This window comes from Anoplopoma fimbria, chromosome 8, assembly GCF_027596085.1.
Source record: "Anoplopoma fimbria isolate UVic2021 breed Golden Eagle Sablefish chromosome 8, Afim_UVic_2022, whole genome shotgun sequence".
In the NCBI taxonomy this organism is placed as follows: Eukaryota; Metazoa; Chordata; class Actinopteri; order Perciformes; family Anoplopomatidae; genus Anoplopoma; species Anoplopoma fimbria.
In genome coordinates, this window is record NC_072456.1 from 19,963,830 (window position 1) to 19,983,227 (window position 19,398).

Genomic DNA, 19,398 nt, shown 5'->3' on the forward strand with positions numbered 1-19,398 from the left:
TCCAGTCTGAGACTTTCAACAACTACACAGCTGCAAACCAGGATTAATTGAATATTATTTGGAAATGATATAGGTTTGTGCTATTTAAATGACAAATCAGGGCTGATCATGCAATCTGAAAGCTACAGGATGAATCCTTGTTGCTTTCGCCGTATAAATCTGTTTCAGTCCTGGAGGAAGAAAATGCACTAAGGACAAGAGAAGAGGCAGGATGAAAGAGGAATTTAAAGCATCAAATTAGACAAATGAGGCTTGCGATCCTGAGTGAAGCAGCAGGAAAGGAGAAATGAGCGAGAGGTGAGATGAGTGTGAAAGAAAAAGAGGATGAGGGAGGGAGTTTGGCGGAGCGTGAGAATGACTGAAAATGGATAAACAGAGGGTGGGAGGGGAAGACGGTAAGACAGAACAAGAGAGGTGGTGGAAGTGAGTGAGTGAGAGATGGGCAGGGAGGTATAAAGAGAGGGAGGGAGTGATATAAGAGAGGCAGCCATAGAGGGAGAGGTGACAGAGTAGATTATCCTCCTCTCCTCCTCTCTGCCAGCCTCATCATGTTCATGCTGCAGATGTTGACTGTTATCTCTCTGACTGTTATTCTCCTGGCATCTGTGGAAGGTAGGACACAACCGTACTTACTATCTGTGTGTGTGTGCATGTGTGTTTGTGTGTGTGTGTGTGTGTGTTGCATGCACCCTGCAGGTGGACAGTGTAGCAAAGAGAGCGATGGCGATGACAGAAAAGGAGAGACGAGGAAAAGGGGGACAGCAGCAGGAACAGCAGAGAGGGAGGCTCGGATGTAAACAGAGGGACAGAAAGCTGGAGGACAAGCATCTGAAATCACACATCATTCAACACAGAAAGAAAGAAATAGTCTCAGGGCTCAGTCTGTGCGATGGTGTCGTCTCGTCTGTTTTGAATTTTTTTAAATGTTGTGAAAGCACTGGAAGTGCAGTGATGTTACCTAAAGGATGGATTTGAAATCCTCTGTGGCATAGCAAATCAGCACTGTCCTATTTTACAGCTCTTATTGCTCCTGCTGTTTCCATCACACTTTAATTTGTTTACACATTTGCTTTGGATGAAAAGGCATCGTGGCACACCCTCCACACAAACACACCCTCCTCCTCTCTTTCTCCCACTTTCTCTGTCTGCCGTGGTCGCATGTTTCGCAGCACAATGGGATGCCATTGTAATTCCTCTGACATTCTTGTGTGTATACGTGAGTGTCCATACGTGAGTGTGTGTCTACATGGAACTAGAGTCATGAGGACATTCTGCAGAACAGATAACATTTGGCTGTGTATGAAAATTGTTTCAGTCTTTGCTAACATCAGAATATTGATTTCACATCGTTTAAAAAAAATCATGATTCTGTGCTGTAAATATTAATGTAAGAGGTTTCCATATCTCATGTTAATGTTAATTGTGATAATGTGCCATAATTAAACTGTTTGAAACTTTTGTTGCTGTCATGTTCAGTCTCCTGTCATCACTTGAGACAAATGTTTTTACTCTGAGATGACCACGCAGAAAAAAAGCATTGAATTAGAATAAGCCAACATAGTTAATTGAGCTTGACACCAAGGAACATTACTCTAATACTCTCAATTTGTTTTGTTTGACACATTTCTCTAATGTTTTCTTGCTCTTCTTTCTCTTTGTCTTTGTTCCCTAGGTAAAGGCGTGCAGATGCAAAGGGATGTCCAGTGCTGTATGTTGTACTCCCAGGGCAGGGTGCGTACCAAAGATGTGTTGCGGTTTGAGGTGCAGACGGAGGGGCCCGACTGCAGTATACACGCCATCATGCAAGTATTTCAAATATCCACTCCTGGAGCTAAAGAGCACACAGCAATCTGCAGGCATGGAAAATATGCCTCTCGTTAGAGGAGGGCAGAGCCGGGCTGAGAGGCATTGTCATCTTTCCAGGTCATGTTGTTATGGCAGGGCTCAGAGCTGCATTTGCCAAGGAAGTAAGAAAGGAAATATGTGGGAATAACAAGCCAACTGAAATTACCTTCCGAGCCAGCTGAGCCCTGCCACAGCCGTTCAGTCAGAACAGCAGGGTTTAGTTAAGTAAACCATTCTGCATTGTGATACCTATTGTTTCCAGCAGGTCAGAGAAATCTGATGTAGCCAGGGAATGAGGAGCTTGCTTTTTTATGTAGTTCAGTTAACAGCAACATAGAATTCTTACACAGTGGTTTCTTTTGGTTCTCCAACCTCTTTTCTTCAACTTTACCCACTTTTGATTACAGTTTGACTTGTTTCTTGTAGAGAAAGAAAACTAATTTGACTCTATTTCCAGCCACTCTACAGTATCTCCTCTTTGCGATTCCTTTGGGCTCAAACTTTCAGAGGCTTCGCTTCACCTGACAGACATCTTTCTAGTCCTCCACATTATTGCTGATTTTTTTAGTTGTTGCCAATCTTATGATTTAAAACCTGGGGTTTGTGAAGAACCATGTCCTGCCATCCTGTGTCGTGTAATAAGTATTGTGTTCTTTTTATAGTCTTTACACGAAGAAGGCGGTGAAGTGTGCAGACCCCAGAGACCGGAAGGTGAAGAGGTTGCTGAGAAAGCTCCTTCGGAGACAAAACAAGGCCCACCGAATGTGGCTCCTGCCTCATGACAACCTGCCCGTCATGTCAGAGGTACATGACACAACCACAAGAAATAAGCTATACTGTAGGTTAAACGTAATCAAATATAATATAATTTAATCAAATTGATTCAGTTAGAAGTGGACAGTGTGATCTATGATGGTTGATTTGAAATATGAAGAGAGATTTTCATGTTATTTCTGATTCCTGATTACCAGGACAAGAAAGATAACTGGGCGGTACTCAAAGTGGAATGATGGAGCACCGACAGATATGGAGGAAAGCTCATAGTCATAAGTATGTTTTTTTCAATGCAAGATATATAATGTGTGAAGATACCCCTATCTTAAATGTCTCATCTGGTGTTTTTGTATACTTTTCTACAGGCCAAGTAAACTCTCAGCAGCTCGTCATTTTACACGGCGCGGCTTGTTGACTCTCCAGTCGTCTCGTGTCTCTCTCTATCTACACTATCCGTCTCCCTGGGACCAGACCTGGGCAGCAATACATTTAAATGGCTTTAGATATTTAAACATGAACTGTGCTTGAAATATTCTCAAACACATGGCTGGAACAGTCTCAACAGAGGAGTATTTACTTGTAAGATAAGTTGAATTGATTTTGTTTTTTATAATGGCTCATACTGTTATTTGCCAGAGTCTGCCTGGAAGTGTCTCCCTCTGCAACATTACTTCTCGTGAGTGATGTAGAATCAGTGAAAAAGGTGTAATTAAGAAAACGATAAACGAGCAGTGGTATTTCTGTTTATCATATAAGATATTCTCTATGCTTATTTGTGACTTGTATACCTTCAGTAATGTGTTTATAACACTGCACAAAATGTAAGCCAGGTGAAATCAAAGTGGGACTGGAGAGAAAATTTCACCTGATACAACTTCCTGTGTCACACAAAGAGCAAATGTTCCTAGTATTTTGTCCACTCTATGTATCGACTGTTGAAAACCCATAAAACCCCAGTCAATCTTTTAAAATGAGGCCCTAAGGCATCTATCAGAGATTTAAATGTCTAATATTTGCAGTTTACATTTGTCTTTTCCACAAATAGTCCGTCACTAAACTATGCCAAAGTATTCATGATTCAATTCACCACATGGCAAGGCTGTTAAAACTTAGAGGGCTCAATTGTGTGTGAAGCACACAAGTATTGTATTGTAGAAGAATGCACTGTATGTTATCTCAAGTGAACTATTTTATAAATTAATCTGAAATATTTGTCTGACTGTTTTTTTTCTGTGCATCTTGTGTGTCTGTGTGTCTAAATGCAACTATAGCAGAAAGATAGATGGCTGAAGATACAAATAAACTTACAGGCAGACAGAGCAGGCAGGTACTGGTGGGAATGGTGGAGCGAAAATGGTGGAGCGAAATAACAACAATCTGAAAACTGATTGGGTTGATGAGGAAATGAAGTGCAGGTGGGGAGATGGGCGTGGAGAGGGCCGGGCGAGAGGAATGAGGTGATTGCAGGGCAGATGGGAGTTGCAGGATGTGGAATAAAATTAGAGTTCTGTCCAATAGTTGGGTTTATCTCTTATTAACTGTACTTTTGTGTTTAATGCTAATCAAATGTTAGCATGCTAACACAAAAGCAAAACTTAACCAATGAGCGTGGTAAACATTGTACATTTAATATACGTGTAATATACTGTATATTTGTTTATATTATGTTAGCATTTTCACTGTGAACATTTTTAGCATGCTGACGTTATAGCACCTAGCGTGCAGAGCTGCTAGAATGGCTACAGCCTTGTTATGATCCAACAAATTAGAGAAAGGGGGTTTAAAACCTTGTTTTCTTTAAGTACATACATTAAAGTATTGTCTGTGTGTATGTTTTCGTGACATTCATTCATCAGTGAGTGAGATTTGGGTCCATTTCGTAATGTAATACACTATAATGGCAGCAGAAGGTTTTGACATTTAATTATTGTACATTATTATTACAAACGTTTCTGTCATGTTAAATTTGACCCATGTGTTTCTTTAAGCACAACAGTTTCTGGACAGGAGAATATCATCCACCAGGGGTAGCCACAAACACAATAATGAGAATCATAGTTCAATTCCTGAGCCATTTATTTGTCACAATTCTTCATAAGCTGTCCATCAAAATGTTGAGCTTTTCACTGAAGTACATCAAGCTTCAAAACTAAAGTCAAACCTCTTCATAAGCATACAAGTGACAAAGTCAGAAGAGTTTTAAATGGTAATAACGTTCATAATAATTCACTACACTTTCCTCTTAAACAATCAACACCAAAAAGCATAAAGCAACTGTACATTCAATATCTCAAGACATTAGCAAACTTTCTTCACAGTACCTTTTCCCAAAACAAAAAAATCAATCAATCATAAGCTTTCAATAAATGATTCCAGTCAACATATAGCAAAATTAAATGTTGATAGTATTATAAAGCAGAACAAACAGACAAGATTGCAATGGTGTACTGATGTTAAGCACAACACAAAAACCATCCATTGGTCTTGAAACTTGAAACTGCATTTGTTTTTACTTTATAAATCATTTATCTAAAAAAAAAGATCCAATGCAAGATAAATCAAACATTAAAATGGAAAAACTTGAACTTTCACCTAGGAAAAGAAAAAAGGATAAGTAATTGCTTAGAGACAAAGTATGACAGTTTAGCTACAGGTATTCCCATTAATTTACTGTGTAGCAGTACAGTCCTTTACCCATAATTTAAAAGCTATAGCACCAAAGAAATACAGGAAATACACACCAATATAATATTTATAAGAATGCACTGAGTGAAAAACAAGTCACTTCAAATATATCAACTTCAAAGTAAAAAGTGAAGCAAAGATTCTCCTTCACATCATCTCCAAAGTTTAACAGTCAAATATATTCAAAATTGTACACATAAAATTATGCAAGCAAAATTAGATAACATTAAAATAATCAAAAAATGTCTAAGACTGATGTGTTAAGAACCTGCTGATATGCTCCATTTAGTATTTCTGTGTGTAGCATTGTAGAAGCTCCATATATATAAGTCCTATTAGAGGTAGTCGTAATGAGAATGACAAAGAATAAGTGTTTACAAAAAAAACATGTATTAACTGTTAAGTCATGCAACAGAGTGTGTTTCAATTGAATAATACTTTGTATTGTAACACTGATGCTTGTAAGGATATTTCCTCTTTTTAGTGTATAAATGATAAATTCTACAAATCTTTGAAAACACGATGAAGCTGAAAACTTTTTTAAAACGAGTCTTGAATTAAAACAGAAAACAGCAAAATGCCCTTAAATAACTGGCACTCCAGGCAAACAATTTAATTGGATATATAATTGTTCCTGACAGCATGTGTACTCATTTCCTGTCATGAAGCAACTTCCTGGCCGGACTTTATATTTCCTTGTTTCACCAAGAACTTTTTTGTTTGTTTTTGAAGGATAGATGTGGGTTTGCGTCTGCAACTGCAATAATGATCTTCGAACCCAAAGCACTGGCTGAGTTGACCATTAACTATCATTTTTCTAAGACTGTCCCTGCACCATTGCAAGCCAACCTTCTAGCTAAATGCTTTTGGTACATGAAGCCCTAAAGGGTGTAGCTATTGTCTTCACATTGTGGTCTCACTGTTGCGGTGGTTGAGTGTATCATTCTCCTGACAGATCAGCTGGTAGGGCTTCTCATTCTCCTCGATGACAGAGTTGCGCACCTCAGCATCCTGACTCTGCAGCTCTCCACGGGAAAGGTGCTCCACAATTCCCGCCCCGAGAGAGTCACCCAGCACATTGGTGGTGGTCCGTAAGCGGTCCCTGGGGAGAGAGAGAATCAGATAAGAGACAGGAAAAAGTAATATAGAGTAAAGGTGCACAGACAAGGAAAACATTAGTGTTTATCACCTTTAAAAGCACTCACAGCTCAAAATGTATTCATGTGCCTCCAAACACAGGCTTTGTAATCTGTCACTCTGCATTATGCATCAATAACCTTTGTAGTGGTGGGACCTCTGAAGCTTCACAATGACATTTAGGATTGCAGACCCACAGAACAGTACACAGACCAATCCCCATCAAGCTGACATTTAGTGGGAACTCACAAGAACCAATCCACAGCGATGATCAGTGTTATGTCCTCTGTGGGCAGTCCCACCGATGTCAATACGATCACCATGGTAACCAGGCCAGCCTGAGGGATGCCTGCTGCTCCGATGCTGGCAGCAGTTGCTGTGATACTGAGTGGGCGGTGGGAGGGATAGGAGAGAGAGAGTGGAGACATTTAATAAAAAGGAAACAAACAAACAGCACATGTGCTGGTGGTCGATGGTGGGAGTAGTAGAGTGAGAAAAGCACCACGAGTTATAAAAAGATGTCAATTTTCTACATGCCTGTCACACAATTACTTTTTCCATAAACTGTAGAAAGTTGTGCACTTGTTGTCAAAGAGGAAGATACCATAAAGATAATTCTAGTATGATATGATGACTATATGTAAGGAAAGGTAGATCCTAAAATGTACACACTAGAATGCTCTGCTATAATAAGGCTGACCAGGAGAATCATGGTGTAAATAAACCACAATCACATGTCTATCCTTTTCTGGAGTGAGTTGGTTATAAAGATGAAGCATATAATTCATGTGGATGAACGTGTCTGTACACAAACTGTGCAGTAAGAGCAAACTGAGAAAGGTGTTGCTAAAAATTAGAGTGACTGCATGCAATAATAAAACAAACAAAAACCGATCCATAAAATGATACAGAGAAAAGAAAGAGGCAAAACACAATTCACCTGCAGTATGCCACTAGAAGGCCTTAAAATAGAATTCCAATGATTCAGCATTGGACGTCTATAACTTGTAGGACTCAAAATGACAATGGACAGTTTAAGAAATGATCAAAATCAATGCAGGAGAACTAAGGATATTGACTTGATATTTTTCTTCCTTGTCAAAACCATAGACTGTATAAAATATGGACATAGTCTCTGTGACGTCACCGGTAGGTATCTGAAGAGCCGTTAGGAAGCTCAAAGTGTGTGGCTTCAGCCGTAGCCATTGGCGACACAGCCCATCTCCTTAAATGGGCGAAATCTGGTGGATAATCGATGGAGCTGAGGCGGCCCAGCTGACTCAGCAGAGGAGACAGCAAGTGGCGAATGACCTGCGACAGCACCAACATGTCACTTAAAGAGGCCACGTCCCACTTATGAGGGAGTTTTATAAAAATTCAACCCCATACAGTTGTAATGAACAAGGTTATTAGCTATAGAGACAGGAACTTTTCTTTTTACTAGATTTTTTTTTACCAGGTTTGGCATTTTAACATGGGGTCTATGGGTGTTGACTTGCTTTTGGAGCCAGCCTCAAGTGGCCATCTGATGAACTGCAGTTTCAGGCACTTCGTCGTTGGCTTTATTTATCAGTACCAGTGGGTGTCGCGGTGTGAAGACACAGTGCCGAAATAACCCACCATGCAACTCGACTGCTCACAGTTTGACCGTAGATTTGGATGGTTATGCTAGTAGTAATGCTGACCAAATATGAACAAATTATTCTTTTCTACTGATACTTTTGGGAGTTCGATACATATCGGGTCTAAATTGGAATGTACTGCCTCCAGGAGAATCTACCTGATTCTGTAAAGCTGTACATGTGTGTCACCATAGAAACTAGATTTGGTATTTTACTCATCCAAGGCAAAAAATATTTTGAATGGAAAGGATGACATTTCGGGCTCAATGCCGCCAACATCCACAGTATTTTTTGTCTAAGGTGTAAACCAAAATTAAGACAACTAAAGTAAGGTTACCTGATGGTCAGAATCTGTCCAAAGTTTAGATCCATGTCATTGACTTGGGCAATAAAGATGGCTGCCACAGCCTCGTAGAGGGCGGTGCCATCCATGTTGATGGTGGCACCCACAGGGAGGATGAAACGTGTCACTCGTTTATCCACACGGTTGTTCTCCTCCAGACAGCGGAAAGTGATGGGCAGGGTAGCAGAGCTGCAGTAAACAGGGAGAGAGATTTGGACTCAGTCAGACTTGCAAAACAATATAATATAATACACAGTATTCCCTATCAGTTTCTATCTATTCGTGCCAATGTTACTGACATTTTGGTCCTCGTTATAAGATATGTTTCTTTATTGTATCTTAAAGCGTCAACCTGTAGTTCTCCACTGTTGTTTATATATTTTCTATTTCTAGTTTTCTGCTATTATAAGTGCTACTACTGCTATTACTTAAATGTTCAATTATATGTATCATTTCTGTCTTATGGATTGTCTATGTTGTAATTTTGTGATGTTGTTCATTCTGTAGACATGACATCTTTTGCACTTCTGCCTCTTCTGGGAGAGGGATCCCTCCTCAGTTGCTCTCGCTGAGGTTTCTTCCTTTTTTCCCTGTTAAATGTGTTTTTGGAGGGAGTTTTTCCTGATCTGATGCGAGGGTCCAAGGACATAGGATGTTGTATGTAGCACAGATTGTAAAGAGGCAAACTAATCGATCGAGGCAGTGGTAGACTAGCAACTCCCAGGTTCTGCAGGTTAAAATCGCTTGTTTTTTTAATGGGAGTCCGTTGATTTTGGCAACAACTTCAGTTCCTTATCCAAAATGTAGACTGTTTAGCTGTCTCATGTCAAGGTAAACTATTGAAAATATTCTTAATATAACATACACTTAAACTGATATAGATTATTTTGGTGGGCCTTATTTTAGGTGGCTAAAATACATTATCCCTGTTTGCATCAGTACATTGCTTAGCACATGTACTGGTACTCATGTCTGCTTCTCCAAACTGATTCACCAAACTGAGGACATGTAACCGCCATCTACAGAAAGTACCTCGTACAACCCCACTTCAAAATACCCAAACTATCCCTTTTTTTGTCACGGACACAAGTTTCTGGCAAGACAGAGGATGACATTCACCTAGATGAGGTCCCCAGAGCGGTGATGAGCGCCTGCAGAAGACCACCGATGAAGATGTAGGGGTTCTTCCTGGTAACCAGGAAGTAGAGCAGAGGCAGGACAAAGAGGCCGTGGATCAGGAGACCCACAATGACCGACACGGTGTACATCCCCAGCTGACCGCCCACCTCTGCCAGATTCTTCATCTCCACAATCTTCCCCGCAATCAGGAACAGGATACCGACTGGAGCATACCTGAGGGGTGAGATGATTGTGTTAAGAGGAAGATAGAGGGACAGAAACACATGTTAAGCCACTAAATTGTATTTATGCTACCAACTCAGGCGTTCAGAATAAGAGCTACAGCTTAAGACTTTACAGTTTAGTATTAGGATTGTTATTGTTACACATCATCTTCAGGACTCTTTAAGTCCCCAAAACAACCAGTTCCCCCTTTAATTTTCCCCTAAGTAACTTTAAGTGGAAAACCATCAATTTAAGTTCACTCTGTCTAACAGTACCATCTATCAGTTTGTTCAAACTCTCACAATGTATCCTTAAAAACAAGGATGTTTAACTCCATTAAAAATGGTGTGTCTTTACTAACCAGATGATGATGGAAACCAGCCTCATGATGGCTTCGTTGAGGCAGTCAAAGAAGTCCCTGAGGGCCTGGCCCTGCTGCTTCATGCTGCCAATGACCAGACCGAAGCACATGGAGAAAACCACCAAACCCAGAGCGTTCACTCCATTCGAGGACCCGGACACAGGGACAGTTTCCTCCACTGTCTCCTGTAGTAGAAAATATGTGTTAGAAAATAAACATTATACACATTCCTGCTAAGGTGATTGACACAAATTGTAAGGTGTTGAAAAAAAGAGAAGGCAATCCCTCATCCATCACCAGACATTTTTTTCTCACTTAGAACTATGTCTTCTTTCTCCCAGAGGAGTAGTCTGCCACCGCCACCCACCTGTATAGTGTGCAGCACCCTGCTGAGGTTCACGCTCAGGTTAGACTCTGTCACGTTGAGATAGTCAGTGAGGTTCAGGGTCACTGTCACGTTCCTTGTGTGCACAGTCTTCTTGTACACAGTTTTATACTGCAAGAGAGAGCATGGAAATTAAACATAAACAACATCTTAATTATGTTTGGGTGTTTTAAGTTTCTTACTAACTATAATTATATGACTGATGGGAAAAGACAGCCTCACCTGCTTGAAACAAGCCTCTACCAGATTGGGAGGAAACATGTTCCTGAGATAAAGGAGGATAAAATATTTTATTTGTGTTCATGTTTCTATAAAACAACACCACATGAGCTGTAGCAGGTTGTATATTTTGTAATACTACAACATGTTAATCAATAATAATGTGATAATCCTCTGGGAATTCTCCCTGTTCCAACTATTATTTTGATGTCTGAAAGTCCTCACATCTGTATAAAGCCTTTGAACGAACAGTTTGACATTTTGGGAAACAGCTAACTTGTCTCTGTCAAAAGGTAAAACTACCTTCCAGCATCTTTAAAGCTCACTACTTATCATGGTATATATTGTGTCTTTTAATCTATGCAAAAACAAATGATTATGCATGGTTTGTGGCATTATATGCCAGACTATCCCTAGGCTGCTGCTAAACTAAGCTAACTGGCTTCTGGCTTTAGCATCACACCAAGTGTAAGTGCATCTGACTCTTGGTATTTCCAACCATCACTTTAAATGTGAAAGATGTACAATTGTGACTCTGGTACAGTACTGATACAGAAACAACGACAGGTGTGCACCTTCATAAGTAAGTAAAGAAGGGTCTCTAAGCTGTTACCTGATGAGATCCAGGAAAGCATCAGCAGCTTGAACTGGCTCTATGTTCCCACTGTTGGCTACGGGACTGTCCCTGCTGCCTTTCCCCGGCCGGATGATTATAACGGTAACAATGCCGATGAAAACGGCAATCAGGGTTGTCACCATGTAGTAGACCACTGCACGCATTCCCATCTTACCTGAGGCTTTGCTGTCCAATGAGGAAATACCTAAGACAGAGTAAATACATTTGAATTCAGTTTGCTGCAAGACATTTTTAGTCATTAATATGTTTGTGCTCATTAAAAGCCAACCTGTGACCAGACTGGAGACAATGAGAGGCAGCACCAGCATCTGTAGCATTCTCATTAGTAGCTCCCCTGGAAAGGCAAAGTACTTGATCTCTCTCAGGGACAGGTTGTGGGGGCGTAAAGCGAAGCCCAGGATTACACCTGAATAGATTTACACGTACACACAAAGACACAAATGCACAAAAAGTCAAAATAAGTCAAGTGATTGTGGATAAAACAGTTAAACCTCCACTTGTTTTTCCTCTTTACTCACCCAGAGCCACGGCGGCAATGGTGAAAAGAACAAACAGGTTCCTCCTGAGGAAACCTTTGACACTTTCCCGACTGATGGAGGTCATCCTCTCCTTCAAGCTGCTGGCTCTCCTCTCCATGGCCCTGCGTAGGCGTCTCCTCAAGTCTCCTCTCTCTGGAATTGGGGGTCTGTCTGCGTCCTCGTTCAGGAAAAGACTAGCACTGGTGGGGGGCTTCTCGTTCATAATCAGCTCCAGCACCTGGTCCAGGAGGCAGGTCTCGTGGGAAACTGTGCAGGGAGAAGATGACAAAGGGAGAAATAATTGGTCACATATTGAGTTTTTCTCATGTGCAATTTTTGGCAAGGTAGAGTATGCCTTAAATGGATTTGAAGAATTTCCACACATTGATATTGTCCAACAGGCAGAAAGCATCTGCTCTCAAACCAAAAACAGATGATGGAACATTGAGTGTAAATAGGAGAGAGAGTCACATCAAATGGACCAGGGCTGCTGTGCTTGAAAGACTGAATCAATTGTTTAAGATGGCAAAACCAAGCCAAGTTGTGACACAATAATCAGAGTCACAGTGGAGCTGATTGTGTAAAATATGATGCAACTCAAGTCACTGAATATGTGGTGACGGATACATTCTGGCTGGGACATAGTGGGCGTAGTTACTAATCGCTACAGCGTGTAGCTAGTATTGTTTTCACCTTGTGAGTCTGTGTGTGTCATCATGGCAAACTGTGGTCCTGGAGACACCTATTGTAGCAGGAACTCCCACCGAATTGGTTTTGAGGACTCTGCCAGGTGTTTATATGTCTGTGGACAGATTTTAGCACTGCGATAGCACCAAAACTGTGCAAGATGCAATCACGTAACTCTACAGGTGTATAGCTGAGATCACAGATGGGTGCAGTCCAAGCAAGGGCGCTGGTGTAGAGGGGTGGGAGGTTGTTAAGTGGCCAATGGAGCTGGTGTAATGCCTGGTGTCATCCCAAGATGGTCTCTAGTTGTATATATCATATATTTGAAATTTGGCAAACAATGTGAAGATATCAACTTGGACCCAAAGCAATTGTCATGGGCTAATTTCACATTATATATACATATATACTCAATTATTTATTGATAGACTTAAAAAAAAAAGAATCAATGAAGAAAATAATTAACTGCAGCTCGGAAATCCCCTGAACCAATATGTAGAAGCCCATAATAGACTGAGCCTCAGTAATGTTATCAGTAACAAGATAAATCCCATTTCTCCATTCTGCTTTCTACTGTAATGAAAAATATAAATAAAGTACTTGATAAACTAGTACCTAAGTATGAAAAGTACAAATATTGTTCATAAAGTCAGGTTTACAATACTTATGGCAATTTTTGAATAAACACAATCGAAAAAGGAAAACTTAGAAGAGTCTATCAAACAGAACATATATAAATACATTTATATATATTTATATGTGCCCTCTTGTTGGTCCACTCCAACCGAGAAATCTAGTTTAAACAGAGAACATGTTAACCTTTAAATTACACTGTATGACCTTGCAAGCTTCAAGTCTGGTTCTTTAAGAACGTATTAAAAACTGTATTAACTGCCTTTTTCATATTATAGCGAGAAAGTATATTTTATCTGTGTTTCTAGATATTAACTGTGATCATTTTTTATATGTTTTAATATACAAGAGCTTTATCAACACAGTGAAAGTTCAAAACATAGAACTTCTGGAGTCTTACCGTGTTTCCCTCTGCTGACGGACACAAAGCGGTCTGTGCGTTGCACGTGGCTGCTTGTCTCGATTCTCCTTATCTATCTAGGTTATCTATGTTTCCTTTGAATCACACTTTGCAAACAGACCTGTGCTTTAAGAACAATACAGTATATGTCCAGCCTCCTCAATATAATCACTCTGAGCTCCAACACTTTTATATTTTCATTTTTTCCCAGGGGGATCCCCAAAGACTTCTGTTTGCATCATTCTTCTGTCTATTGATTGTCTTTGTTCATTGTTTTAAGGTAGGTTGTGGGATGACCCTGTATAATCCAAGCCCATTATTTAGCTCGGAGTCAGAAGCAGAATAATCAGCTCTCACACAGCACTGTTCCCACTTAATGCCTGTGTGTGTGTGTGTGTGTGTGTGTGTGTGTGTGTGTGTGTGTGTGTGTGTGTGTGTGTGTGTGTGTGTGTGTGTGTGTGTGTGTGTGTGTGTGTGTGTGTGTGTGTGTGTGTGTGTGTGTGTGTGTGTGTGTGTGTGTGCGTGTGTGTGTGGAGGAAACATCTGATACAATTTGAAATGCAGCCATAGTGTTTTAAAACAATTCAGAAGGACTCAAGAGAGTGCTGCTGATTCTATTTCACAATTTCTGAGTGTTGAATTGATAATAGTGGATGAAAAGGCACATTCATTCAATCACGAGCTTCTCCATTAACGGTTTCCAGAACTCTACATTGGCACAGAAATGGTCTACCACCAATTATGAAAAGAAAATGTAATGTCATGCTCTGTGCATGTCCAGGGTGAGCCCAGTAAAGAAGACGATTAAGAAACAATGAAGCCTAAGTAAAGGAATTTAAATGTGAAAAACATCTGCTGCTTAACATAAAGAAAGGAGACTGCCATGCTTAAACAAATTGGATATACTCATGTAAAGTATAAAGCAAGAGCCTTCATTGCATACACCAACAATCCCTGTTTCTGAAATTTTTTTATTGGACAATATGATGAGATGAGCATTTTAATCAGGTCAGCAACTAAGCGCAGACTTGAAATCAGTAAACAGATTTATAAATACATAAATAAAGTATGAATATTCCAGTGTTAAGGCACCGATCATGAACTGCAAGAGGGCCAACATTTGTGAGCTGCATATCATTTTGAAATATTTAATTTGTTTGCCAAATGAGCAGAAACACTGCCAGAAAAAACAATTATAAAAGATATATAATATTCGCAGTCCGAGTAATCAGCTGCAGTCTATTCACTATATTATACTGTTTTATTATATTTGTCACTGAGTTTCATTTGAGCAGCTGTGTTGCCAGAGCAGCAACCTAACTTCCAGTCTAAAGCCACCAACTCTGGCTCAAACTGCTCCGTCCTGGCCAGGCTGCAGGCAGCTTCTGTCTGACAACCCAAACATCCAGCAATAAATGACGACAGACCAGTGATAAAAACATTTAAACATTAAACTTACAGCAAAGAAATGATGATCTATAATAGTAATGGAAAGAATCAGTAAACCTGTGATGATTATACAGATTTCAACAACATATATCACTAAATTTACAACCACCACAGTACTAAACACTAGCAAACTTTTAATTAAAGTTGACTCAGTGGCTCAGTATTGTTGGTAAAAGGGCATGCAGCTTGGGAGACAGAGAAAATTTCACACCTCAACAAAAAGCCACTTCGGACTTCCATGTTAAAACGTACTAGGACACAGGGACTTCATCTCAAGCTGTAATATAAACATTCAAATATTGTATTACAGTCTATCCTCATTTTCTGTATCTGTAAAGCTGCATCATAATAATCATACTCTCAGAAATGTCCCAGACATAACTTATCATTTTATTTATTTAATGCACAAAGCTTGTTCTAACTGATTTCATAAAACAAGAATGGTTCCTTCATTATGAGAGCAGGTACATATTATATGCTGTCATAAAGGTACTACAATCCCCTAAAACTCAAAAAAGTTGCAATTTTAATGTCCTTCTAATATCCAGTATTCTCCAAATAAAAACACAAACTATGGAGGTAGAAGAAGCTTCTAAGCTTTGCAAACTACTCGCTGGTTACTCACCACTCATGGTGTCGAACACTCAGGTCTTACTGTCAACGGTAGACGGAGTCAGGACGGTGTGTGAGAGTGTCCAGAGCTGAGAGGCTCAATGATAGGGCGTCTCACTGCCCTGCTCTCATAAGCAGACGGACATGAAAAGGCCTCTCATATGGCCTGACCTTCTCACACACAGACACACATACGCGAGCGCACATGCACACTGAACTGCCAACCTTTTTCAGTCCACGACAAGTCCATCAAAGTCAAATGCAGCCATCCAGTTTTCCTCCCCCTAATCCGACCCTTCACTTTCAGCAAAGTTTCTTTACACTGCTGGTCTACTTCCCCGAAAACTTTGCACATAACCCTGTTCATGTGATGGTACAACAAGCCACATTTTGAACAACATGACGTTGTGATGTACACAATCAAACATCCAGTCCAAAATCTTTGGGTTTAAGCGACACCACTTTTACAAATGGAAATCCGTCTGCTCTCAGAGTACTCAGCTGGATAATGTCTTCTGAACAGAAGATATATGCTGAAGACTGAAGCTAAACCAAAGGCTTGTAGCTTAGCTGGGTTTTTTTTGTATTTTTTTAAAAGCAAGGAGCCAACTCGTGAACAAACAAAAAAATACACTTGCACACACAACAAATTCACACCAAAAGAAAAATAAATAGGGGGTTTGACCAAAGAATGTATAAAATATGGACGTAGTGTCTGTGACATCACCCACAGGTTTCTAAAGAGCCAAAGTGAAGCTCAAAGTGGGTGGCTCCAACCATCGCCATCTTGTTTTTCTGGAACCAGAAGTGACTATATTTGGAAGAGAGAGTGGAGCTATGGAAAAGCAAGTCTCGGAGGGGGACTGTCCGGCTGGCTTTAAAAAAACGTTAAGTTAGCATCTAACACTAGCAAGCTTGCTTAGTTAGCTAGGTGCAGCCGTAATTCACATTAACAACTGTGATATTAATTGGGATGCTAATTTTGGCTAGTAACGTGAAGACTGCTTAATACAATTTACCAATAACAAATATCCCAGATTAGAACAGCAAGTTGACATTTAGATAATCAAGCTTTTTCACTCACAAGTGCCTTAAATTAACGGAAGGAAAGCTAAATGTCGTGGCCAACTTTTCTATGACATAACTTTAAGAAGCTATCGGGACTTCAATAAGAGAAGCAACAATCAAAAAACAATGCAAACACATTAATCAGGAAATGACGTTCTTAGTGGAGTGACGGAATAGGAGCTGCCCAATCAGACCTGAGTATGTAAATTACATGTACATTTCACCAAAGCAAGCCTCGCAGTTAATTGGAGTCAAGAGGGAGATATGTGAACAGGGGCAAAAGTCAAGATCTCAGACACTACTACATTTGTTTTTGACAATTCATTTTTAAATCCTCATCTCACAAGTCCCCCAAATGTATGGACGTGCATGATCAAATAGCTGGTATATCCTTTTAATTTGTCAATTGAGCTGTTTGTTCAATCACTACCAAGTAAGCATCAGAACAACCATAATATCAGGATAGATAGATAAACAGATAGATAGATAGATAGATAGATAGATAGATAGATAGATAGATAGATAGATAGATAGATAGATAGATGCATGCATCAACACATTAAAACAGCTTTTCTTACAAATGCATGATTAGTTTTTTTATTTATTTTTATCCTCTTATGAAAATGCACTAACTACATGAAACTTTCTGCAAATGAAAGAAAAGACAAAGTCAAATACCCTGTTTTATGCCTTAAATTGTGTCAAGCCGTCATGAGGAGACAGATCCTTCCGTCTTCACCTGGGTGTCCTCCCTAAAGATGCTGCAAAAAACAAGGATTTAAACTTTACAATCTCCCACACAACTTTCCCCCAAACCGTGTTAGACTTATCTAGACAGTGATAATTTATTAGCTATTGAAAAATGAGCAGTTATATTAATAAAATCTTACACACCTCTGCCTGTCCAAGACGCTCCTCACACAGTCATGTGGATGCCTCTCTCTCTCTCCACAAGGCAGCCGATAATGAACCAGTGTTGCCCACACACTGAATATCCTCTCATCAATTTCACTCTTACAGTATCTCCCGTTTTACTATCAGGCGGCTTGTGCTCGTCCATGGAGCCTCCGGCGCCTGGGAGGTCTGCGTGGGAGGAGGAGAGGTTAAGGATGCTTGAGGAGAGAAAAAAAATAATGCAGATAAACCACCTGCTGCCTGCGTGAAATAATCTTTATAAACTGCTTTCTTAATGGATTTCATAATTAGATAAATGAGAGAAAAGAAACAGCCACTTTATTATAAGGTGTATTAATAACACATAGATGTCATCGCCCATTCTGCTGATTAAACGCTGGCTCTGGGTCCTGAGGGAGCCTGCAGTGTAAACACACAGTAGTACTCACTGCTCGCTCACGCACTGCTCTGAACCACTCTGGGGAATTCATGTATTTGTAACCCTTTGGCACCCAGCCTTCCACTCTAACACCCACTCATCATGTTCACGTTCACAAATGTTGCGTTGCAATGAAGCCTACTACAAAATGAAAAAAAGCTGCACCATATTTGTGCTTTTTTTATTAACACACATATTCAAACTGTCTATCTTGAAGAGGAGAGAAAGTGCAGGTTACAGGTAACTAACAGTGTGCTTTTGTACAAACAGAAAAAAAAAGTCCTCAAGTATTATAAGACAGTTGGAGAAAAGAAAAGTTACTGAATGAACATACTTGCATGACAGTATTGTGCATTGTCTTGCTCCCAAGCTGTTAAAATTGAACCACACCCACAAGGTCCAATTATAAGCTGTCCCCGAGCTTTCCATTAAAGCTACAAGATCTTCCTCAGCAGATGATATTGCCCAGTTATTGTGGAACTACAGATGTTTGAAGTTTAAATTTTCTGAGCACTTTACGGACTTCTTGTCCACAATGGCTTAAAAGACAACATGTTAAATTCCAGTTGCAGAGGAAGATCATGCGATAAGATCGAAAGCTCCAGAACACCTGCTCAACTTGTGATGAGATTGTAAGCCACAACAGAAAATAATAATTCCTGACAGAGCTCAGAAAAAAATCTAAAAATCTGCAATGCCATGAAAACTAGGCTGAACTGAAGAAGATTATGTGATACAATCAAAAGTGTCAGAATGACTGCTAAATGGACCTTGTGTTGAGTTGGTTAAGTCATTGCAGCTGTTTGACTTTGTGAAATCTTTAATCGCCGCATAATGGGTTCTTCTTTTACAGCTGCATGACATGGAAATACTTAAAGTGTTCTTTTCATTCCAAATTTTTAAACGTATTTGATATCATTGGAAATTAATTGTTCTGTGGGTTTGAACAATTTCTCGGTTAAGGAAACATAACAGTATCAAATCTTATCTGCACTTTATTAACAGAAATAAAACCCACTGATAACCTCTGCATGCCGGTACATTCAGCAAACCGGTTATTGCACCCAACATGCAGATGAATCTGAGGCTGTGGACTTCCCTCTGGTTGCAATCTGGTGTAGGACCAAAGTGATAGCAGCAGATTGCATCGCCATGGCAACACAATTATGCTGCCATAACGTGGGAGGAAAAGATCATGTATGATCCACGGTTAGATACTGTAATTATTCAACCGCCTACAGGAAGGAACATTTATCTCTTTATCTTATTTTTTGCATTCTTCTGGTACAAAATATCAACTATTGTGTTTAGCTTGATGTGATTTTTGCGGTTGTTAGTTTATAAAT

The 19,398-nt window shown here is 39.9% G+C and overlaps 2 protein-coding genes across 2 annotated transcripts; one reads left to right on the top strand and one right to left on the bottom strand.

The window, feature by feature from the left end:
- Positions 1 to 471: 471 nt before the first annotated feature.
- Positions 472 to 3,825, top strand: ccl44 (chemokine (C-C motif) ligand 44). Its single transcript, XM_054603442.1, has 5 exons — positions 472 to 612; positions 1,673 to 1,802; positions 2,508 to 2,649; positions 2,817 to 2,895; positions 2,985 to 3,825. Exons 1-4 carry the CDS (start codon positions 549 to 551, stop codon positions 2,853 to 2,855), a joined length of 375 nt encoding a protein of 124 aa, XP_054459417.1. The 5' UTR covers positions 472 to 548; the 3' UTR covers positions 2,856 to 2,895; positions 2,985 to 3,825.
- A 2,382-nt stretch (positions 3,826 to 6,207) lies between these two features.
- slc1a6 (solute carrier family 1 member 6) lies at positions 6,208 to 12,108 on the bottom strand. The gene is made up of 10 exons (XM_054603431.1): positions 11,871 to 12,108; positions 11,621 to 11,758; positions 11,329 to 11,536; positions 10,719 to 10,761; positions 10,479 to 10,607; positions 10,112 to 10,296; positions 9,526 to 9,759; positions 8,401 to 8,595; positions 6,691 to 6,825; positions 6,208 to 6,406 (listed from the first exon to the last, which is right to left on the bottom strand). Exons 1-10 carry the CDS (start codon positions 12,091 to 12,093, stop codon positions 6,208 to 6,210), a joined length of 1,689 nt encoding a protein of 562 aa, XP_054459406.1. The 5' UTR covers positions 12,094 to 12,108.
- Positions 12,109 to 19,398: the final 7,290 nt, after the last annotated feature.